This window comes from Elephantulus edwardii, unplaced genomic scaffold, assembly GCF_000299155.1.
Source record: "Elephantulus edwardii isolate Elephantulus edwardi_28Jun2011 unplaced genomic scaffold, EleEdw1.0 scaffold00025, whole genome shotgun sequence".
Lineage (NCBI taxonomy): Eukaryota > Metazoa > Chordata > Mammalia > Macroscelidea > Macroscelididae > Elephantulus > Elephantulus edwardii.
Window position 1 is genome coordinate 14,961,861 of NW_006399775.1, and position 25,270 is coordinate 14,987,130.

Here is a 25,270-nt window from a genome sequence, read left to right on the forward strand (position 1 = left end):
CTAGGCAAACCTGGCTTTTAGCTTTGAGGTTCCCCCTCAGGCCCCACACTACCCCAACCTCATAACTGTTCACTTGCCTGCAGGTTTCCTCCTGCACGGCCTGGAATCTGACTCCCATTTATTCTCCAAGGCACCCTCTGCCTTAGAGGCCTTCCCATCCCCAGAAGGAAGAAACCTGCCCTTCAAGGTAGCTTTTAGCTACCTGATCTGTTGCCATCTTACTCAGCTCACACCCATGTGAGACACACAGCTGTATTGGCATACCATACCCGACACAGTGAGCCAGCCCCCAGAGGGTGGAACCTCCATAATGGCATAGATTAAATGAGTTAATGAAGGCATCTCTGCCAGCCGACAGGAAAGGGCAGGGGGTCTGAGTCCAGCCTCCCCACATGGTGAGGTGGTGCCAGGCGCAGGCAGTCACTGGCTCCCGGCAATGTGGGATGAGAATGTTACACTACCTTGTTGGCCAGTGAGTCTCCCGGTCCATCTTCGCCTTTCCCACACTTAGCTCTCACTGCTTGCAATTAGTATCTGAGAGGCAAGCTAACAGAGTCAAGCTGTTATGGAGAACCCCAGGAAAACTGCAGGGCACAGCTCATCTCGTGGAGAATGGCTCAAATGGCAAAGGCTGGTTCCTTCACCTACTCAGCTGGGCCTCACCAAGGAAATAAGATCAAGAAAGTGGTGTTCGTCTTTAGCATTTATTAATAATTGGAAAAGCTGTTAGCTTAGGGTTTTTTTTTTCTTTCTGAGCAAGCACAGACCATAAGCACGTCACAATCAATTGGCTATACATGAATATTTTTCTTGTCATTCACTTACTAACAGGAGGAATGAAATAGCACCAAGAAGAGGTGTGCTCTACACATTACATAGACAATCTGTGGTATGCAACAAAACCCAGGCCACAAAATCATAATTAGACACTTCCTGTCTGCCTCAGAGAGGCAAAGGCATGTGGACCAGTGGGATCGCGTGGGGTGGCTGCCAGAAAGCTGCAGGGGTGCCAGCGGTGGTTCTGGAGGTCAACTTTGCAGGAAGGTGAAGCAGACAGTGGGAAAGCGCAGTCCTTGCTCTTGCCAGGAGATAGGGGAGGGTGGAGACTATAGGGACCAGTATAAAAAGGGCAGAACAGGCATCCGAAGCTTGGTCACCCTCAGAAAGGCAAAACCAAAACACTGTGTGTGAAACTATAACCAGTTTCAATCAGTATGCTTGGGATACAGAGTAAACCTAGTAGAGCTCTATCTGTAAACAATAGAAACCAAAGGAAATTTCTTGTCAACATTCAAGAGTCAAAGTGAATTACAAACAGAATGTGTGTGTGTGTGTGTGTGTGTGTGTGTGTGTGTGTGTGTGTGTGTGTGTTGGGGATAAGCATTAAAAACAGTTAGATGGTGTGGATTATTCAATATACAAGTTTAGCACAGGGTTACTTGTGTTTTACTTGCTAATCTAAATTTTTCTTTTTTACTTGCTAACATAGGGTCGCTATGAGTTGCAAGCGACTCGACGGCACATAACAACAATAACAACAACAACAACAACAACAACAATCTATAGTGAAGAGTGTCACTTATTTTTCACCATAATTGGCAGCTGTGAACTGTAAGCAAGCAAACGGTTCACAACAGATGAATAAATAAGCCCAAGTAAACTTGTGCTTACTTTGCTTACTAGGTACTTTGTCTCTGTCAGCTGGAACTCTGAAGAGGCTCTGGTTCTGCGGGGAAAATGCTGTGGGGGTGTGAGACACTGATGCTAGCCATCCCTAGCAGCAGGACGTGATGTGGTGAAAGAGTGAGAAATTGGGCACTAAAGGGTTATTAGGCAAGTGCATGTAAGCCTGTGCTAACTGTGCCTGTGGGCATCTGACACTAATTGTAGAAGGAATAAAAACCTTCTGAAGCCTCCAGGAGTGCTGGTGGCCAGTGAGCTAAGCGTTGGGATGCTAAATGAAAGCTTCCCTGCAGAAGAAAGGTGAGGCAGTCTGCTCCTATAAAGATTCTGCTGCCTCAGAAGCACTGTGGGGTTTCTCGTAAGGCTGCTATGAGTTGGAATCAACTCAAAGGCAGTGGATGGTTCTCTTAAAGCCTCAGGTGGGCCAGGGCAGGAAACTTAGTCCCCGGGGGGTGGAGAAATCCATGGGGCTGTGCAGTAAACACTACAACTTGGGATCACGCCACATACATCCTTCTGGTTATGTGTCTGGGGAGGCAGTCTGATCCACATTTGTTACTGTGTCCAGCACAGTGTCTGACACACAGGCATTCAGTGAGTGAACACTGACGACAAGTTCCCTGTGTGCTATAAACTTAGACAAATATAAATTGGTGAATTCTGTGGATAAAGTACAGAACAAGATGTTAGAGATCTCTGGTTAATGTTAAGATGAGCTAGCAAATAGCTGGAATCAGTACTGAGGTGTGCGTTAGCCATTTCCAGGTAGACATTAAAGTCTGTGATTCATAAACGTGGAGACTTGCTAATACCTCCTCCTTTCTTCACCACTTCTCCTTCACAGCTCTGCATCCTGAGACAGGAGGAGGATGCAGGGGCCTGACAGTACTTCATTTCTAACATCCCTGTTCTCTTTAAGAAGTGTGGCCTGTATAGCACATGCTAACATCATTTGTAAAAGGCATTTTAGTCAGCCCTATGTGCTTGTCTAATAAAGTATACAGAGACTTTGTTGCCTGGTCCCCATAACAGAGAACTTGTGGAAGGAAGCACTACTTCCTCTCAGCAGGAGGGACCTGGTGGACTTTCCAGGTAAGGAACTGTGGGACTTTGACTATTTATCACTTTCAAACAAAAGAAAAGAAGGGCTGAGTAGAGGCCTGATGTCATACAACATAGCCCAGCACTTTGAGAATGCCGGGGACAGTAGGTTCTTTATGCACATGTGCGAAACAATATACACATCACAAAGCTTTATGTTTGCAAATAGAGCTTTCCTGCTAGATGATTTGGGTTCCTCATGAGTAAGAGGTTCCCTCATGGTGCACTGATTAAAGTGCTCGACTGCTATCTGAAAGGCCAGTGATTTGAACTCCTCAGCTGCTCTATGGGAAGCAGTCGGCTCCCATACGGCTTTACAGCTGTGGAAACCTGACAGGGCAGTTTTGCTCTGTCCTTTGGGTCACCATGAGTTGGAACAACTTGGCGGCAGTGGGTTTTTTGATTTAGTGTGAACACTGGGGATCTTTTCACACTAACTCCCTAATTCCTGTAACATAATCCTAGCACAGCTAGTGTGTGTGTGTGTGTGTGTGTGTGTGTGTGATATGCGTTTGGCCACATGGACACAAACACACCGTAATTTTGAGAACTGCTTTCATCCACCAATGAGGCGATAAATGCTCACTAACCACTTGGCAGGGAACTCGCCTAGTCTTTAGCTATGGTATAGAAGTTTCCTTGTCGTCTCTGAGGTACAGAACAAGAACAGTTCAGAATGGGAAGAGTTAAAAATCACCCCATTTGCCACTATGTCTATGTCCCACTGTGTTTCCTTGAAGCCAAGAAAAGTCACTTTCTACACACACTACGCTTACACCTTGAACTCACTTCCTCAGCCACCTTTACTCAATTGCTCTACAAAACCAGCAGCACCAGATAGGTAGTCTATTGAAGGTAAGTAAACAGAGACAAACTATGTCCTTTACTTTGTTACTTTCCTGTGACTTCTAGAATGTACCTAAAACACCTAACCTTTTCACCACCCTGGCCTAGTTTTATTTATTTGTGGCTTATCTAGGACTCATACACAATTTAAAGTACACTGATTAGAGAGACTTAAGAGAGCCACACATTTCTTATAGAATATTCTATGAAAAAGAAAAATCACTAACTTAAGAGACACAACTCATTTCATTTTACTGACATTAAAAGCCAACTTTGTGTGTGTGTATATATATATATATATTTTTTTTTTTAAACAACATCCACACATTTCTCAATTGCTGAAGACCAAATTGTATTTGTTAACACAGGGTAATTATCTGCATTTGGGAAGAGAACATGTTTACTTAAAGTTCAAAATTAATGACCACTGAGACAGACGTTGGAGCAGAACCACAGGAGAAGCCCTGCAGTATCCCAGCACTACAGGAGACTTCGTGAGCAGCCTGGCCTCAGCGCTCCTGCCCTCACGGGCATGCATCTCACTGATGGGGAAGGCAGTGCTCACGTCCTGGTGTCCCTGGGAGCCAGGGCCCTCAGGCTCCCTGCTCTAGACTTAGAAGACAGCCATATAGCCTTTGAAACAGGATTTCTCCATAACAATAAACAAGCCAAAGAGCTCATAGGACACTCAGGACCAAGGCAGATGAGAAGCCTCTAATTAATTTTGTGGCCTTTTTTTGTTTGTTGGTTAAAAAAAAGAAAAAGAAAGAAAAGAGAGAAGAAGAAAAAGGAAAAGTGCAGTGAAATTTACTCTTTAGCCTCAGCCAGTTTATTGTTCATCTCTTTACTTTGCTCCTTGTCGTCAGGTTTGGCGGGGCTGCTGCCCTCTGCACTCTTTTTCTTGGTGACACGGCCCGACACCACCTGTTTGTCTTTGGCCTTCCTTGGGGCTTTATGGCTCGCTGAGGTCTTTTTTGGTTTGGAACTCTGAATACTATGTTTCTCCACCTGCATGGAGAGATAAAGAGACCGCAAATACAGAAAACAAAAGGGGAGAGGGCAGGAGAGAGAGTTTAGAAAGAAGACAGTATTAATCAGAGAGTAACAGCAGCGGTAAAATCTGACAGTGATGGAAAACAGCGTATACAGTCTTTTCATTGATGTTGGGCCCTTTGGCTTCTGCCATGTGAACTGCCTGGTCAGTCATTGTGGCAAAACTCTCGTTGACCACACTGGCTCGCTGGCCCCACCAGTCCTTAACCCTAGACTGCATCGGGAGAAGTACTATGTCACAGCACTGTGCAGCATCTGCTGTCCCTCCCGGGGGGGAGGGGGAAAGGTTAAACCTCATCACCTTATCCAACGGGGACAAAGGCATGTGACTTGCTTTTGAAGTGAAATATGAGTGGAAGTGCTGTGGGTCACCTCCAGGCAGAAGATTCGAAAGTCAGCATGTGCTTCTAACATTTCCTTTCCTTTCTGCCATAGAGAGAAGTGCCCCATCAGCCTGAGCTCCAGCCTGAAGATGTGAGAGATGTAGAGAAGAGCTGCAGCCAACCCACAGTGGACGAGTGTAAATCAGAAATAAACCTTTGTTGATGTCAGACACACTGGCTCTGGCTGCCTTATAACTGCAGCCCAAGGCAGCTTTGCCTCTGTTTGTGAGCTCATGCAGAAATGGCCTCAGTGAGATGCTTTGGGCAGGGAGGGCTCCAGGCTAGACAGGCCTTCAGCATGGCCCAGCCATCCTCTCTCTTCTTAGCCCACTGCACTCTGCCCAAGTTCTAGTACAGCATCAGATTACCAGTAAGCAAGGTAAAGCACAGGCTGACTTGCGTTTACCTACTAAACTCTACTGAACAATGCACACTTCCAAATATGAACAGCATCTTCCTCTCTATCAGTGCCTACCCATTCAGAACTGGATTTGGTTACAGAATCAAAGCCTCTTTTCAAATTTACAATCCCCAACAGGGACAGAGTAACCAGTAACCAAGCCTACCCGTGCTGTTGAACAGGTTGCCATGTTTTTCACCACATGAAGTGGCGGAACACATGTGAAACTGTTACTGTGCTTACTGGGTAGTCTGCTCCTGTGGCTGGCCTCTGAAATTGTACAAGCAATCATCACAATTTGTGTATACATGAATTAATTACATGTGTAATCTGGCAGCTAGGTTTGAAAATTTGGCCTTAATTGGTTCCTCTCACTCTTGGGAGATATCCTGGTCTTCTCTTTCTCAGAGAAAAAACCCTGGAGCCACCAGGTGGACCTCCTCGAACCCATTTCTAGATTAACTGTCCCCAGTTTTCTCTCTTTCCTCTCTTTGAATCTTCTCTGACAAGTTGGGTCACTCATTCACTGAGGTCTAACAATTTTCAGTCATCCCTCACCTATTAATAAGATAACCAATCACCCCACTTTGTTCACGGCTGAGGTATTTCTGGGGTCACAGGACATTCAATGCTAAAACTGGAAGACATCCAGGTAAACTGGGTTGGCTGATCTCATTCCCCATAAACTAGTTCTGAGCCAGGTAAGGACCTCCATTTGAGTGTAAAACTCTAGGACAAAAGCAGGGACCTATTTAGCTTCTAAAGCAGTGATTCTCAGGCCTTTATCTGCTGTTAGATATAAGAGAGCTGATATCCAGACATTTCCCTGTGCCCTGATGTCATGGAATATGGTAGGCAGCTTGGCGCATGTGATTCCTGCTTCACCAGTTGTATCTCCAACATTTCTTTCTCATCATGAAACGATACTGAGATGCAAATAAGGCAGAGTAGTGTTATTAAAGGAAAGTCTCTGAATCCACTATCATTCACTCAGAAATAGAAATCATTTGCAAACTGTTTATTCTAGTAACAAATGACTGGCAAACATCTTGCTGTTGGGGTGGCAGCTATGATGGATTGGGAGCTGATGGTGGATGGTGTTTATCAAAGGGAAAGATGAGAAGGGGCAGGCCATCTTCAAGGGGCAGAGGAGGTGAATAAGGATCCAGTGACGAGAGCGCTGAGATGAGGCCAAGGCTGGGTGGGGAGGAATCTGGAAAAGGGGCCTGCAATCCTGGATCAGTCCTTCAGGAGCAAAAGCACAATTATTTTATGATGAGGGAATACAGGACTCGGGTGAGACTTTCTGCTACTTTCCCCACCCCTGAACCTAGATGTCTGGCAATCTGCTTGTTATTATCTTTATTTTAGATAACATGTCTTTTTACTATTCCTTTTGAATGTAACAAATGCTCCATTTGAAGATACCTCTCTGTCTTAGAGTTCTATAGCAGAAAGGAGGGGTTTTAAAGAAGCCCTTGGTATGGGAGACCTCCCTGCCCCTCTGTGCTCTGCCGCAGTTAACACTGCCGTCCTAAGTTGTGATGATCTCCACAAGGTAAGTCTCACCTTTGGGGGTTCCTTGAATGGTTCACTGTAGAGGCTTCGTATTCTTCGGCGATCAATGACCTTATTATCAGCTGGTGAGGGCTTATTGGCTTCCCCTTTGAACTGGGCGCTGTAGCTGGTCTCATGCGCCATCTTATCATCTGGGGGCTTGTACTGGGGCTTGGCCTTTATTGGTTTCACGGGCTTGACGTCTGGCCATGCTCTGAATTCATTCCTGTGAATCAAAGAAAAGTGTAAGTGAAATGAGACATCCGTATGCCTGAAAGCAGAGCTCCTAACACAGGGCCACAAACACAGCAAGCTTTCAATTAGTATTTAAGACATCAATTGAATGCGGCTACAGAGTTAGCTTCACTCTGCCATTATGGCTATGTGCAAATTTGCCTTCTTGCAATGTCAATTGAGGTTGGAGCAATAGCAACAATACCCTGGAGGAAAAGCTGAGGTTTTCAGATTTGGAGCCTGTAAAATCAGCCTCAAAACCCCAATCCACTCAGTCTTTTATGAGTTTTACAAAACTGTTGAATGCTTATTAAATGCAAGGTTAAAGAGCTGTGAAAATTGAGACCACATATTATCCATTTTCTAGCTGGCGTCAGTTGGTTGCACTCATGGTGATGCCTGTGTAGGAGTTAGAACTCTGCTCCACAGGGTTTGCAATGGCTGATTTTCTGGTAAACACTTCACCAGGCCTTCCTTGGTCGGCAGCACTTCTGGATGGACCTGAACTTTTTGGTCAGCAGTCAAGCATTAGTGATTTGCACCACCCAAGTGCTCCTGGGCACACACTGCCTGCCGTGTCTAGTCGACAAATGCTAGCTCCCTTTCTCTCTTTGCTAATGAAGAACCGATTCTGTCCAGAAATCTGTATGAGTAATTCTTCCTTTCGAACAGCAAGGGCTTGCCTCTTTTTTTTTTTTAGGGCTTGCCTTTTATAGTGCCAGAACGTTATTATTTATTTAGTGCCAGAACTTTAATGATACCAATAATTGAATTTTTAAAATTTATTATTAATTTCAATGAAAATTTACAGAGACTTAGAATTTCCATTCATTCATTGTTGCACTTTTCTCCCCTTCCAATACTCCCCCCTAGGACACTCCCCTCTTGGAAAAGTAAAAGAAAAATTCTTTCATTGTTTTACAATCCCTTCCCCCAGGTCCACTCCACTATACAGCCTTCGCTCTAGATTCCTGTCATGACAAACAGACCTAATCACATATCCCTTTTAAACAGTTCTCTCCCTCATCTGTTTCAACGCAGTATACATTATTGAACCCATCTTTCTCAGTCTCCCCCCAACCCTGATGTCAGTCCTGTTTTACAACAGTGGCACCATGCAGTATTTGTCCTTTTGTGACTGAGATACTTCACTCAGCATAATGTCCTCCAGGGTCACCCATTTTGAATAATATTGTATGAGTTCCTTGTTTTTCAATGCAGCGTAGTATTCCATTGTGTGAATGAATATACCACAGCTTCTCTATCCATTCGTTTGTTGATGGGCACCTGGGTTGTTTCCAACTCCTTGCTATTGTGAACAAAGCTGCGATAAACATGGGTGTGCATCTATCTGCTTGGATGTCAGTTATGGTCTCTTTGGGATATATTCCCAGTAGGGAATTGCTGGGCCAAATGGTATCTCTATTTGCAACTTTTTGAGAAAGCGCCACACCACTTTCCACAGTGGTTGCACCATTTTAAACTTCCACCAACAGTGAATAAGGGTTCCAGTTTCTCCACAACCTTGTTGCTTGCTGTTCTGTTAAATTTTGCTGTTCTGACTGGGGTGAGATGATATCTCATAGTAGTTTTGATTAAAAAATTCTTATGAAATGCTTAAATTCTTGCAAATCTGAAATAGGCAACATGTAATGAACAAAACTGAGGTATCACAACTAAGATCTGTGTCGAGCTTTTATGTGGCCGAGAATCTTGGGCTTTTGTGGGAGGGGCCACTGGTCCTTACAATGAATGGACCCAGCCTGCTGCTGGAGTGTGTGTGCATACACCATCAAATTGGATCTGACTGACACAGGAGGAGATTGCCCCTCCTTCTCCAGCAGAGCAGCTGGTGGATTCAAACCACACACTTCTGGCATTGCAGTGCCTGCTGCTCTTTTTGAGTCAGCATGTTAGCTTCCTGTGCTCCAGGTGGTCATCTCTTGCCCACAGCAAGCCCTCTCGTGGTTTCTAATTACCTGCTTCTGATTTGTCATAGGTCTGGAGAGTAGATGACAATGTTCAAAACAGGGTAAAAGAAATGTAGTATCTGATGGAGGCTGCTGCAAGGGTGCCTAGTGCTTGTTAAGGGCCTGAGACGTGGTGGGTGAGCCGAGGTTCCTGCAGCCTTTCTAGGACCTGTTAGCATTTGAAACCATGAGAAGTTGTGCTGGGGGAGGAGTGAGTGAGTGGATATCTATGGAGTTGAGACATGCCACTCATTCCTCCCACCTCCAGTTACCCTTCAGTCTTGTATGGGGCATGTGCCATGAGCAGGAGCAGGTAGCCACAGACAGCAGTGGAAAGTGCTCAGCCTGCAGTGGAGACACGGCGGTTCTAGTTCGAGCCCCACCTGACTAGCTGTTGAGCGGACTTCTCCCTTCCTTGAGCCTCTCCTTCCCCACTTGTAAAATAAATGACTGGACGAGACTACTCACAATGTCCTTCTATTTCTGAGCTTGCTGAGTTGATGAAGTTGGCTTGGTAACACTGAGCCATTTGCTGTTGGTCATTTACCTCCTCATCTCTGGATTTCTTTAGGAGAACTGGCTTATATGAAACGAGACTCCACTGTCTCCTAAGAGCCCTCCTCTCAAGCTTCAGACTCACCTTTCCTGTGTAGCCTGGACCTCCCCCTACATTTCCCACCAGCAATTCTGATATAGTATACCTGAACAAGTCTTTCCTGCCAAAGTGTCTTTCCTGGGGGCTCCCTCATTGTTTAATTTCACTCATAATTTACTTACAAAATTACTGGATGCTTATGATTTGTGTGGAAGGATACTGAGGTGGAGCCCAAATGGACTAGGGAACAGGCCCTGAGTGCAAGGTAGGGGAGGCAGAGAGATCTCAGGTTATTCTGGAAAAATGTGCAGAGTCATGATGGAGACGGATGTAGGCAGCACAGGGAGGCGCTCCTACTCTAGCCTGGGAGTCAAGGAGTTTCTGGAGTGAAGTCAGAAAGGCTGACTGAGAGCTGTCCAGGGGAGTAGGGGCAGGCTCCAGGCAGCACTCGGCTGAGCACTTATAGGGGCACACGGAGGTCTTGGCTCCTCGGGGACTTGGAGGCAGATGGTGCAGCTGGGTTCATATTTGGTTGGTAGGTACAAGATGAATTATAAGATCCTGCTAGCCATGATAAGGAGGTGACATGGATTGCCAAATGATTTCAAACCAAAGATGAGTGTAATCAGGTTAGTTTTCCAGAAGAGAATTTTAGTGACAGAGAATGAAAGAGCAGGAGGATGGAGGTGGGAGCTTTTGATCCTTTCTCCTCCTCTTCCCTTACTCATCTCATGTTATCATGAGCTGAATTTCTGAAACATCTTGTTTCTTCACACAAGCCTGGGGTTGGCCCAGGTTACATAATGGGACTCAGGCCACGACACTCTGTTTAAGACTTTGGGCTCTCATACCTTCTCTTCCATTCTTCAGCCCCGAAGCCCTACCTGTCAGTGGGTGCCTGGCACTGGAATCTGGATCACCTAGAGGTTCAACCACTATCTGGCTCCAAATATACAATAGTAGAAACCTGGATTTCTCTACCTCTGCCTAATTCCAGAAATAGGACTGAGATGAGTATACACTGTTCCTAAGCACTGTTTCTGGGTCATCTCTCCAGGCCAGCATCTGTATCCTTCTGCACCTCTGCAGCAGGCTCTGGTGGCAGGCAAGGGCGTCACTGTGAACCTTATCCACAGGTGTTACTGTGGGAAAAGCTTGGTAACCCCTTGAACAACTTGGTTACACTGTCTTCATAAGACTCTTTGTTAATAAGTCCCATAATTAGCTTACTGTAAGTATGACAGACACATATAAACTCAAATTCCATTAGTCAGAATTTTCTTTATACTCTCCAACAACTAATCTTATGCCATAAAAATAAAATTAGCTACCATTCATTGGTTGTCTTTCAAAAGCTGAAGTGATGCATATATATATATATATATATATATATATATATATATATATACCTATATTCTCCCTAATCCTTACAATAACTTTGAGAGGGAATAAAAATGTTATCTTTTTTACAAAGGAGGTAATCAAGGCTCAGAGAGATTAAATGGCTACAGCAGGCCACACAGCTGGCAAACAGCAGAGGTGGTGTGAAGTCAGGTCAGTTTTCACAGCACATCTCCTTTTCTCTACATTCTGGAGTCATTGCATGTCTGGCCTGCACTCACCGGAGACGTTGGAGCAAATGCTGTGTGCTAGAGGGTTTATATGGCACAGCCTAAACTAGATGACATCCTAGCTTCTCTAGCCCCCAAATACCCAACCCAGAGTCTCAACCTATTTCCACTGAGAACTGATTCACTGCTAACTCTCCGGTTAAGGCTGTAACTCGCATAGTAGGAGATTACTTGTCTTTTCCCCTTGGAGTCACTGATGGATTTACCATCAGAGGGATGTGGCCTTTTGGTTAATAGCACAACTCACTGTGGACCAGTCCAGAACCAAAGGACCAGACCTAGCCTGAGCCAAAGCATGGAGACTCGGTGGGTGAGGTTTTCCTGGATGCTCTCCTTTGAACACCAGTGTCACGTTCAGTGCAGTAGCTAAAGCAGGATTTTGTGCCTTTCTGACCAGGCAAAGTTTTCAAAAAAATGTCAACTCACTGTTACTGTGTCAGAATCAACATGCAGCTGACCCTCCATTAGGTGAGCAAGGTTTGAGTCACATAGAAGGAGTTAGCCCATCTTTGTTCCAAGGAGCCTCTGGTGGGTTTGAACTGCCCTAATGGTATATCTCTGGGTTGGCAGGGTAAATCCCTACACATTAGGCAGCCAGAATTCCCTAAAGAGTTCACGTGGGTCAACAAATATTCTGCCTTCATCTTTTCCTATCCCTCCTGCCCCTGGCTTTAGATGGGCCTCTTATAGTGGGAATTTTCTTTTCATTGTGTATGCCTGACATCAGGATTAGAATGCTGGTCCCTGTTTCCTTGCTTCTGATTAGACAGGCACATGATGCAGCTCCCACTTACAATGATTCCTCAGAATGACAGGGAGGGCCTGTGACTTGGCCTCAAGCTTTACTTCTTATTTGGGCCAGCAATACCTTTTGTATTTTCATCACTTACTAGTGTTATAATTGAGTGAGAAGTCTCTGTGTGTCAGGCACTATGCAAAGACCTTTAAATGCATTACCTTATTTAATCTTCACAGCAACACTCTGTAATAGATATTATCTACGACCCTGAGTATAAGGACCCTATGCAATGCTGCCTTCTGACTTTCCTTCTACTCGGTTTTCACTTCTGCTGTTCCTGGACCTGGCACACTCTTTCCCCTACACCTCCAATTACTGAAATACTGCACAACCCTCTGTGCCAGGTTTCAGTGCTCCATCCTCTAGAGAGCTTTTCTCAATTGCACAATTGAATTAAGCTTGCCCTTTGTTAACCTTCACATCTTTGTAGCACTCACTGCCCTAACTTACAGCAGAGAACTTTCTTCTCTGGCAGATTGTGCAACTGCTGAGGGACTGTCCTCTTGCATCATGTAACACTCTACATGCACAGGACAGAAAGCAGCATGCAGCCCCTACCTCACAGGTGTGAAAGGGTAACTGGACCCAGTCAAGGAAGGGGCACAGAGTTGCGTTAAAAGCATCCCATGGTACCTATTTCATTCCCAAAATAGGTCCAGTTATTTGAAACTTCTAACAAAGAAAACATGGTAGAAATGACAATGCGTAATTTCTCAGTCTAGAGCACAAAAGACATTGCAGCCTCTCCTTGCTCTCTCTTGGATCATCTAGGGGCGCCAAGCTTTCTTATCATAAAGACACTCAAGCAGCCCCTATGGAGGGGTCCATGCGGCAAGGAACAGAGGCCTCTTACCAACAGCCATGTGAGTGAGCCATCTCAGAACCGAACCCTCAACTCCACACAAGCCTTCAGCTGATCTCATGAGAAACTCTGAGCCAGACCCTCCCACCTAAGTCATGCCTGAATTCCTGATCCTGAGAAGCTGCATGAGATAAGGAATGCTATTTTTTAAGCAGCCAAATTTGGGGCAACGTATTACATAGCAATAAAGCCTAATAAAATCTGATCAGAATTTATTCTCCCTAATGAAGGAAATGGCTTTGAAACCCTCTCCCCTCATTTCAGCAAGGGAGAAGATCTTGGTCTGAACAGAGAAGAGGAAGCTCAAGTTCACAGCAGGGCTACTACAGCAAGTAAATGAAGAGAGGTCACAGATACTGAATGTGAACATTTACAATCTTCCTCAGAAGGCAGCAAAGCCTCAACTGTGAGATTTACACACAGAAAGAAAACATTCTTTTATGGTTACCAGGGATGAGAGGGAAGGGAGAGGAGAAGGGAAAAAGCTTCTATGCAGCAAAACAAACAAAGATGGCCTGACTTAGGGTGAGGTCAAGGCAATAAGCCATGGAGAAATGTAAACCCCATACGAGACAGTGCTGTCTCAGAACACACAGCACATGTGGGCAGAAGGAAATGACCGACAGGTTAACAACGAGAGGAAACGCACAGAAACGGGGCTAGGGCGGAGATGGTTCAGTGAAAAAAGGGAAGGCTCTGAAATGAGACAAACCTGATGCTATCCCAACTCTGACCCTCAGGTCAGCGATTCTCCAGATCTGAATTCTAGTGAACTAATTTCCTTTTTCCATTCTGTTTTGGTTTTAGGTGGGTTCTTTTTAAAACATTTTTTGAAATTATTTGAAAATACACAAAGCAGAATATACACCAATTCACTAATTTCTATGTGTACAAGTCAGTGATATTGATTACATCCTTCAAACAACACAGCTGTTTTCAGCCTCCTTTCAAATTGTTCCTCCTATAAGCATACCCTCACCGCCCCCTAAACTTTCTATCTAATGCTTTGAGTTGCTATTGTCAATTTAGGGTGCTCTGGTGGCCTCACGTCTCTGGCAGTTCCAATCTAACATGGGCTCAGAGGTGGAAGGATGGGCAATCTCCTCCAGTGTGGTTTACAGCTTAGAAACCCAATGGAGGGTCAACAGTGTGTTGGCTCTGACTCATGGTGGTGAGTTTCTGAGTTGTCATTTTGACACTAGACAGTTCTTTGAACACTATGTTCAAAGCAGACACACTTTTCTAAGTAACCTAACCTAATGCTTATCCTAAAGAGGACTTTAGCTTTTCTAAGAAGATGGCACCAAAAGTGAAGAAAGAAGTCCCTGCCCCTCCCAAAGCTGAACCCAAGTAAAGGCATTAAAATCCAAGAAGGCAGTCCTGAAGGGCATCCACAAACAACCACACAAAAAAGATCTGCATGTCACCTACCTTCTGGAGGCCCAAGATGCTGAGACTCTTAAAACAGGACAAATACCTCCAGAAGAGCCCCCCCCAGGAGAAAGCACTTGACCACTATGCCATCATTAAGTTTCCCCTGACTAATGAGCAAGCCATGAAGAAGACAGAAGATAACAACACACTCGTGTTCACTGTGGATGTCAAGGCCAACAAGTACCAAATCAAAGCTGTAAAGAAGCTCTATGACATTGATATGACGAAGGTCAACACCTTGATCAGGCCTGATGGAAAAAAGAAGGCCTATGTTCGATTTGCTCCTGACTATGATGCTTTGGATGTTGCCAACGAAAATTAGGATCAGAAATAAAACTGAGTTATGTAAAAAAAAAAATTGGATCATCTAAACTGAGTCCAGCTGGCTAATTCTAAGTACAAATTTTTCTCACCAAAAAAAGAAAGAAAGAAAGAAAGAGGACTTTAGGGGTTATTTTTTTGTTTAAGGTTTAAAGATTATCTCAGGGCAATAGTTTTGGGAGTGCATCCAGCCTCAGTGGTTCTAGAAAGTCTGGATTCTGTGAGAATTTGAAATTTTCATTCAACTAATTTTAAAGGATCTCTAGAAGGCTTTCTCTACAGAATTGATATGAGGGTTAAACAAGCATGAGTGTAAAGCAGTTATTCAGTTGAAGAGGACCTAGACATTCAGATTAGGGTTACAAAGCCCTTACTATATATGATAGGAAGAATGTATTTGGTTTTCATGACATAGTTGGTTATTCATGAAAAAGAATTTTAATATTGTCTATGTTACAAGATGGAAGGAGTACACAGAGTCACTATACCAAAAAGAACTTGCCGACACAGAAGAATAAAACAACATATGATCAAGAGCCTATGGTGATGAAATAGAAAATTCAAGCTGTTCTGAAGAAACTGGCAAAAAAACAGGCCTCAGGAATTGACAGCATACCAAATGACATATTTCAACAAATAGATGCTGCCCTGGAAGGAAGGGCTCACTATGTTGTGCTAAGAAATCTGGAGGACAACCACCTGGCCAACTGATAGGAAGAGATCCATATTTGTTCCCATTTCAAAGAAAGGTGACCCAACAGAGTATGGAAATTATCAAACAATATAATTAATATCACATGAAAGCAAGATCCTGCTGAAAATTATTTAAAAATGATTTGAACAGCAAGCACATCAGCAAAGAACTGCTAGATGTGCAAACTGGGTTCAGAAGAGGACGTGGTACGAGGGATAATATAGCCAATGTTAGATGGATCTTGGCTGAAAGCAGAGAGTATCAAAGCAGAGAGTACCAGAAGAATGTCTATGTTTCATTGACTATACAAAGGCATTTGGCTGTGTGGATCACAACAAACTGTGGCTGACTTTGAGAAGAATGAGAATCCCAGAACACTTGATTGGGCTCATCTATACTTGGATCTGGAGGTAGCTGTCAGAATAGGAAGGAAATGCAGCATGGTTCAAAATCAGGAAAGGTGTATGCCAGGGATGCATCTTATCTCTATACCTTTTCAATCTATATGTGGAACAGGTCATCCAGCAGGCTGGACTTTATGAGGAGGAATGTGGCTTCATGATTGAAAGAAGACTCATCAACAACCTGTGTTATGCAGATGACAAAACCCTACATACTGAAACTGAGGAGGACCTGAAGCATTTGCTGCAGAAGGTCAAGGATTGTAGCCTTAAATATGGATTGAAGCTCAGCATCAAGAAAACAAAGGTTCTCACCTCTGGGCCAGTTGGCAGCATCATGTTGGATGGTGAAGAGATTGAGATTGCTAACAGCTTCAGCTTGCCTGGCTGCACAGTCAATACTCTTGGGACCAGCAAAAAGGAAATAAAAAAAATTGCATTGGAAAAATCTGTCAGAAATCTTTCCAGAGTACTGAAGAACAACAATGTCAATCTGGAGACATAAAGTGCTCCTGATCCAGAAGATGGTCTTTACAATTACTTTCTATGCATCAGAGAGTTGGACAATGATTTGAGGATGATAGAAGAATCGATGCCTTTGAACTGTAGTTTTGGAGAAGAGTATTGGATATATTATGGACTGCTAAGAGAACAAACAGGTCTATCCTAGAGAGAGTGAAACCAGGCTGCTTCTTGGAGGCAAGGATTCTGAAGCTCCATCTAATTTACTGTGGACATACTGCCAGGAGAGACCAGTCTTTGGAGAGGGATATAATGCTTGGAAATATGGATGGACAGCACAAGAGAAGATGACCATGGATGAAATGGATTGATTCAGTGAGTAGGGTAAAGGGGATAGGAATGTCAGAAACAATGAAATTGGCTCAAGATAGAGCAGATTCAGGAGCTGTTGTACATAGCATTGCAATGAGTCTCAGGTGACTAAATGGCACATAACAACAACAACAACATATTTCAAGGTGGTGTAGCAGTTAAAACACCAGGCTGTTAACTTCAAGGAAAGTAGTCTGAGCCCACCAGCCATTCCAAAGGTGAAAGACAAAGCAGTTTGTTCCTGTAAAGATTTATAGGCTCTGAAACCTTATGGGACAGTTCTACTCCTACAGGGTCACTATCAGTCAGAATCAACTTGAAGACTGTGGGTTTGGGTTTTCAATATTCTAGGAATGGAGTCAGAAATACAGTGCTGAATAGGCAGATGCAGTCCCTGATTCCACAGACCTTGTAGTCAGATGCGAAAATAGAAATAATTATACACAATCAAATGTCTGTCTTACTATTATATTTTCGAGCTGAGAAGACATTATCTGACCATGACAGTTCACATTCTAGTGCTTGAGGGAAGGCAAAACCCAGCCAGCAGCTCCGATGCCAACTTATTTCCTGAGTGCATTTCACATTAGACTTGAACAAAGTAGCATTCAATGAATGCCTGATTAATTGAATCTCCAATACTGAGTATCCACTATAAACAGATGCTAGCTTTTTAAGGCCTTGTCCCATTTAAGCACATTTCCTTGCAGTGATTCAAGGGGAGATACTGAAAGAGCAATTATAGAGGGGAGAGACTGAAGACAGGCGAGAGCCTGGTGATTGATGAAGCCAGTCCCCTGGAGGGTGGAAGAAATAGCCCTGGAAAGAAAGTGTAAAAGGACATAATAGAAGCTATGCTTTCATTTTTAATTTGAAAAGCTCAACATTTATAAGTAACAAATTTAACTAGAAAAGGCACAGCTTTTACTACTATGAAGAATATCCACTTGTATTAAGTGGCACAATCACTTCCTGATAAAAGTGGAAACTTAAAATACGGATTTCTGCCAAGCACAATTTGTAAACAAATTCTATTTCTCTGCCCCAAAGCCTCTGATTTCTTACTCACCTAATAATAAAGAAAAATATAAAATGCTTTTTTTAAACTTTGGAAATCCCTGTTCTTTATTGACAGGTTTACTTTTCTATTAGGATGGCAGAAAAAATTACCGCCACTTTGAGTTTTGAGAAACCATATGGTGTTTATAGAGCAGGAATTAATGATTACATTATTGTGGTAGATCAAAATGCAGCAGCAACAACCAGCCTGGGCCCTGAGAAGTCTTCTCCAGTTCTCCCAGCACCAATCAATCTCAGCATCTGTAGGCCAGTGACATCGAGTTTAAGACCAAACAATTGATATGGGTTCTTAAACTGAAGGAGTTGAAAAACAAATTCAAGCCACAGGTGGCAATATTTAAGGATACTTTGGGTAGAATGGTAAATGATCCAGGAAGTATCAAGAGAAGATGGAAGGAATACACAGAGTCACTGTATCAGAAGGAATTGGCTGACACAGAAGAATTTCATGAAATGACATATGAGCAAGAGCCTATGGTGATGAAGGAGGAAGTTCAAATTGCTCTGAAGGAATTGGCAAAAAAACAAGGCTCCAGGAGTTGACGGCATACCAACTGACATATTTCAACAAACAGACACTGCCTTGGATGTGCTCCCTAAGTTGTGCCAAGAAATCTGGAGGACAGCCAGCTGGCCAACTGACTGGAAAAGATTGATATTTGTTCCCATTCCAAAGAAAGATGACCCAACAGACTGCAGAAATTATCGAACAGTATCATTAATATCACATGCAAGCAAGATTCTGCTGAAAATTACCCAAAAACGTTTGGAACAATATGTCAACAGAGAACTGCCAGATGTGCAGGCTGGATTTAGAAGAGGTCGTGGTACTAGGGATATTATGGCTAATGTTAGATGGATCTTGGCAGAAAGCGAAGAATACCAGGAGAATGTCTATCTGTGCTTCATTGACTATGCAAAGGCTTTTGACTATGTGGATCACAAGCTGTGGCTGACTCTGTGAAGAATGGGAATCCCAGAACATTTGATTGTGCTAACGTGAAACCTATACTTGGACCAAGAGGCAGTCATCAGAACATGGACCAAGAGGCAGTCATCAGAACAGAGCAAGGAGACACTACATGGTTCAAAATCAAGAAGGGGGTCTGTCAGGGATGTATTCTGTCTCCATACCTTTTCAATCTGTATACAGAACAGATCATCCGAGACGCTGGGCTGTACGAGGAGGAATGTGGAATCAGGATTGGAGGAAGATGACACAACTCTGCTTGCTGAAACTGAGGAGGACCTGAAGTGCTTGCTGCAGAAGGTCAAGGACTACAGCCTCCTATATGGATTGAAGCTCAACATCAAGAAAACAAAGATTCTCACCACTGGGCCAATTGGCAGCATCAGTATGGATGGTGAAGAGATTGAGATAGTTAACAGTTTTAGTTTACTTGGCTCCACAATCAACACTCTTGGTAACAGCATCCAGGAAATCAAGAGATGAATTGCATTGGGAAAGTCAGCTGTGAGGGACATCTCAAAAATACTGAAGAGCAACGACATCAGGCTGGAGACTAAGGTGTGCCTGATCCAGGCTATAGTCGTCGCAATTACGTGCTATGCATCAGACAGCTGGACAGTGAATAGGGATGATAGAAAGAGAATTGACTGCTAGGAGAACAAACAGGTTTGTCCTGGAGAAGGTGAAGCCGGAATGCTCCTTGGAGTTAAGGATTCTGAAGCTTCATCTGACATACTTTGGGCATGTTCAAGGAGGGACTGGTCCTTGGAGAGGGTCATCATGTTTGGCAGAGTGGAGGGGTGGCGAAGGAGAGGAAGACCTTTGATGAGATGGATTGATTCTGTGACTGGAGTGGTGGGAATAAGTGCGCTTGAGATGGCTAGGTTGGCACAGGATAGAACAGCGTTTAGAGCTCTTGTACATAGGGTCGCTATGAGTCGCAAGCAACTCGATGGCACATAACAACAACAACAGAGGACAAAAGAAAGCATGGAGAAGCCCCCTCAACACCGTTTAGAAACTCCATATGCAATTACTCTCTAAGGGGGAAAGAAAGTGGCAAGTCACGTTATCAAAAATGGCATGCTTTTTGTTTTTAATTGGTTAAGAGTCTAATTCACTATGATTAAGAGTTATTATTATTAAGAATCTAATTCACTATGATTCACTAAGGCACATGGTTCCAATCCATTGCTCTGAGGGAGAAAGCTAAGCCCTCTCATCCTATGTGATTTAATGTCTCTGCAAATGTTCAGGTGGTTAACTAAGAGTCACTTTCAACTCAAAGACTGAAAGGTTAGTTAAGAATCAGTTTCAACTCAATGGCTCATAACAACAACATAGAGGTCAAGTAGGTATGATTTGAAATTAAACAGGACTAAATTAAAATACTGCCTTGACATTTGGAATTTTACTTGGAAAGTAAAATTCTTTTCTCATTCTTTTGGCAATAAAATTTTCAGTAACATTTATTAAGGAAGACGACACTGCTTGCAAGACTTAGCAGTCAAACTGTCCTTTAGATTTTCAAAAGTAATTTAAGCTGTCATAGAAACTTATTAAGCATCTGTTCAAAACCTTGCCTACATTTGCTATATTAAAATGCTCTTGAGGAAGGAAGGGAATTCATGCACCCCCATGAATTCTGATGGAGGTAGTCAGTGAATTCTGTGGGTTGTTAACTATTGTCAGGAGGTGGATAAGGGAAGTACCTTCTGTCGAGTAAAAAAGAGAAAGAAAAAAAAATTCTTCAGCCTAGGTGGCTTACACACATCTCTCTTCTCCAGATTGGAGCGGAAGACTGCTTTCTTCAGACCAGAAATTCCTGAGTCAGGAGAAGAGCTTTATCATATCTGTGCATGTGAACAAGCTTGTTGGCATTTCTCAGCTGCTTCTGGGTGAAAGAGGAAAAGGAGAACTGGTAGGAAATGCAGACTTCCTAATAATTTATGATCATTTTTCTTATTATTCATTACTATTATTTTGGTTTTCCAAAATGAGAAAAGCACACACCTGGGGGCAAAATGGTTAATATGTAAAGAAAATATTGGAAGTAAATATAAATTGAGTGGAAAATGCTTTCCTTCAATGTAAAGATGTGATGCAGTTAACGGTTGGCTGTGCTGACCATCAGGACTTCAAGTCCCCAGATTAGCTAAATAACTGATATGCATACAACTGCTGCTTAAGTCTAATCATGGACTGCATGTGGCTCACCGGCCCTCATACAAAGAAAGCCCACGTGGACTATATGTACAAAATCATAAGGACAGACAATTAAAGAGGAAAACTTCTCAAACTAGGAGTCCATTTTATTCTACATGAATTATTTAAGAGTTTAATATTTAATAAGCTTTGGATTGTGCTGATGGGGAAGAATATTGAATATTATAATGGACTACCAGAAAAATGAGGAGGCCTGGTGGGCTAGTGCTAACAGAAGAGGTTGGTGGTTTGAAACCACCAGTCCCTCCAGGAGAGTAAGATGGGTAGTTTTTTCCCCCATAAAAATTTAATAGCCCCTGAAATCTAATCAAGAGTAATTCTGAGTTGGATTTAGCTCAACAGCAGTAAGTTTTTGGGTTTTGGACCAGAAAAATAAGCAAATCTAGCTTGAAGAAATACTGTCAGAATAAGCACAGTGAAAGGAACAACCCTGATGCACACCTTTCCTGATTTTAAACCATGCGTATTGCCTTGTTCAGCTCAAATTACTATTTCTTGGTCTAGAGACAGATCTAAATCTACATTAGAACAATTAGGAATTCCCACTATTTACAATGTTATCCATAATTTATTATAATCCACATAATTGAATGCTTTCGCATAGTCAATAAAACACGAGTATATATCTTTCTGATATTCCTTGCTTTTGCTTTCAGTCAAGATACATTTGGCATCAGCAATGATGTCCTTCATTCCATATTCTCTTCAGAATTTAGCTGAAATTTCTGGCAGTTCTTTGTCAATGTATTGCTCAAGCCATTTTTAACAATAATCTTATGACTTTCCTTGCATGTGATAATTATATTATTTGATAATTTCAATTTTTGGTTGGCTCACTTTTTTTTTTTGAAAGGCACAAATATGGTTGTCTTTGAGGCAGCTGGCCTGGCAGCTGTCTTCCAAATGTCTTGGCAAAAATGAGTGAGCACGTCCAAAGCTACATTTGTTGGAATATCTCAATTGATGTTCTGTCAATTCCTGAAGCTTTATGGTTTGCCAATGCCTTCAGGGCAGCTTGCCTTTTCCTTTAGTATTATCAGTTCTTGATTGTACACAACCTTCTGAAATGGTTGTGTACAAATCAATCTTTTTTTTTTTTTGGTATGGTGATTCTGTGTATTCTTTTGATGCTTCCTGTTTCATTCAATGTTCTCCCCTTAGAATCCTCAGTCTCGTAACTTCAGACTCAAGTGTTTTCTTTAGTTCTTTCAGCTTAAGAAATGCTGAGCATTTTCCTTTTTAATTTTCTAACTTTATACCTTTTGCACATCAGTATAATAAAGGGGCAGAGAAAAAGAGGAAGACTTCAACATGAAGAGCTGACACGGGCTACAATGGCCACAAGCCAGCAGTGACTGTGAGAAGGCCTGGGACTCCGCAACGCTTCATTCTGTTGTACACACAGTCATGGTGAGTCAGAACCAACATGGTGTCACCTACTAATAACAATTTACTAGGCACTACTCTAGGAACTGCAGAGAATAAAAAAGTGCAAAATAAGAAACATACAGTTGGTAGAAGTGAAAGACAAGAACAGGGTAGAGGGGTGTGTGTATCTGTGTGAATTTAAGACATATAAATATACCTACCTCGAGAAGAAAAAGGAAGACTAAGTAAGTTATAAGAACATTAGTCCAAACTCAGAAAAAAGAAAAAGAAAAAAGACCATTAATTGACTTTCAGCTTTCTCCATCATTGTTTAGTTTTATCAGCTGTGATTGTGCTGCTCAACCATTGAAGTACCCAGTTAAAGATGATGATGCAGGGATGCATCCTCCTGATTAACTTGCACCCAAAGGATCTGTGTCATCACTTGGAAAAAGATGGCTCATTAGACAGAAAAGAGCAAATGTGAGGGGGTGCCCTGAATGTGGAAGATAGGGCAGCTTCCCTCTGAGGGTAAACCTAGCATTTGGGAAGCACAATCCCATGAGATGATCTATAAAAAATGCCAAGGACAGTGTAAAGCACATCAAGTGATGTTGTTGTTATGTGCCGTGGAGTCGCTTGCGACTCATAGCGACCCTATGTACAACAGCCCTAAACTCTGCTCTGTCCTGTGCCAATCGCACTGTCTCTGACACTCCCATCCCGATTATCCCAGTCACTGAATCAATCCACCTCATAGAGGGCCTTCCTCTCCTGCGCCGTCCCTCCACCCTCCCAAGCATGATGTCTCTCTCCAAGGACCGGTCTCTCCTCACAACATGTCCAAAGTATGTTAGACAGAGCCTCAGAATCCTTGCCTCCAAGAAGCCACCCGGTTTAACCCTTTCCAGGACGAATCTGTTTGTTTTCCTAGCAGTCCATGGTATTCTCAATACTCTTCTCCAGCACCACAGCTCAAAGGCATCAATTCTCCTTCTATCCTCCTTCATCATTGTCCAACTCTCTGATGCATAACAAGTGATCGCTAAGACCATAGCCTGTATCAGACGCACTTTAGTCTCCAGAGAGACACCATTGCTCTTCAGTACTTTGGAGAGGTCCCTAACAGCAGACTTTCCCATGGCAATGCTCCTTTTAATTTCCTGGCTGCTGGTGCCAAGACTGTTGACTATGGAGCCAAGCAAACTAAAGCTGTGTACAATCTCAATCTCTTCACCACCCATCCTGATGCTGCCAATTGGTCCAGTGGTGAGAATCTTTGTCTTCTTGACATTGAGCCTCAATCCATATTGGAGGCTGCAGTCCTTGACACTCTGCAGCAGGCGCTTCAGGTCCTCTTCAGTTTCAGCAAGCAGGGTTGTGTCATCCGCATAACACAGATTGTTGATAAATCGTCCACCAATCCTGACCCCACATTTCTCCTCATAGAGCCCAGCCTCCCAGATAATCTGTTCTGCAGAACATCAAGTGATATGCTTCACAAATTTAAGTTTCTTCAGTTCTTGTCCATATACAGAAAATAAATAATAGGGACAATAAAGCTTGTGCTTAAAATAACACGGTTTTATGACTTGTTGAAAACTACGCTGATTTATGTTTTAAATATAGCTCAGCTACAAAGGAATAGTCAGAGTTAATTGAGTTTATTTCTAGATAAAAGAGACAAATTCCTAGGAAGACACAATTAAAAAAACAGACTCAGATAGCAATAGAAAATCTGACTAGGCCTATATGGAGTAAAGAATTCAACTAGTAACTTAAAATGTTCCCATATAGAAAATCCAGCCCCAGATGACTTCACTGGTAATTCTACCAAAAACGAGGGAAAAAACCCCCAAACACGTAACAACCTCTTACAGAAAACAAAGTTCCTTTTGACTAAAGAGACCACTTCCCAAGTAATTTTATAAGGCCAGCATTACCCAATACCAAGGCTAGTTTTAATGACATCACAAGAAAAGAAAGCTATAGCCCAATAGTCCTCATTAGTATAGATGGGAAGATCTTTAACAAGGTGTTAGCTAATCAAATCCAACTACATATAAAAAAAATTTTAAATAACCAAGTGAAGTTTATCCCAGGAATATAAGATTATAAGATTAGTTAACGTACAAAAATCAATTAATGTTAAATACTGTATTGCACTATATTTTAAAAAACCATCTCAACAAACAGCAAATAGAAGGAAATTCCTTAAGTCAAAGTTTTTTAAAAAGCAAATGAAGACCTCCTTGGATGGAATATAAAGGAATCAAACTGAATATATACCTGTGCAAAGAGATGGTGGGGAAGCTCAATATCAACAGTCAGAATATGGTCAGAGGTCACTTATGGAGCAGACCATCAATTACTCCTATGCAAATTCAACCTGAAACTGAAGAGAATGAAAACAAGTTTATGATAGCCAAAATACAACCTTGAGTATATTCCACCTGAATTCAGGACCATCTTAAACAGATTTGATGGATTTAACTCTTAATGACCAAAGACCAGAGACTCTGAAACTTGCTCTGGAACACAGTGAAGCTAAAAGGGATGAGAGAAATGATAAAATAAAAGAGCTGAAGAGAAGGTGTCAAAGGGCACCTTGTGAAGACAAGGCAAAGTACTAAAATGAAATGTGCAAGGACCTAGAGTTAGATAACCAAGAGAACAATACACTTGACATTTCTTAGGTGGAAAGAACTGAAGACCCAAGCCTTGAGTTACAAGACTGAAGGATTAATTGGGCAAAATATAGAATTGTTGTTGTTGTTGTTGTTGTTATGTGCCGTCGAGTCGCCTGCGACTCATAGCGACCCTATGTA

The 25,270-nt window shown here is 42.7% G+C and overlaps 1 protein-coding gene across 1 annotated transcript in view; it reads right to left on the reverse strand.

The window, feature by feature from the left end:
* Positions 1-4,437: 4,437 nt before the first annotated feature.
* Positions 4,438-25,270, reverse strand: part of MAP6 (microtubule-associated protein 6) — a 98,389-nt gene continuing 77,556 nt past the window's right edge. The window contains exons 3-4 of the mRNA XM_006882861.1: positions 7,036-7,249; positions 4,438-4,638 (exon numbers count right to left, since the gene is read on the reverse strand). Of these exons, the coding sequence (XP_006882923.1) occupies positions 4,438-4,638; positions 7,036-7,249 (415 nt within the window). The remainder of the gene's footprint in view (positions 4,639-7,035; positions 7,250-25,270) is intronic.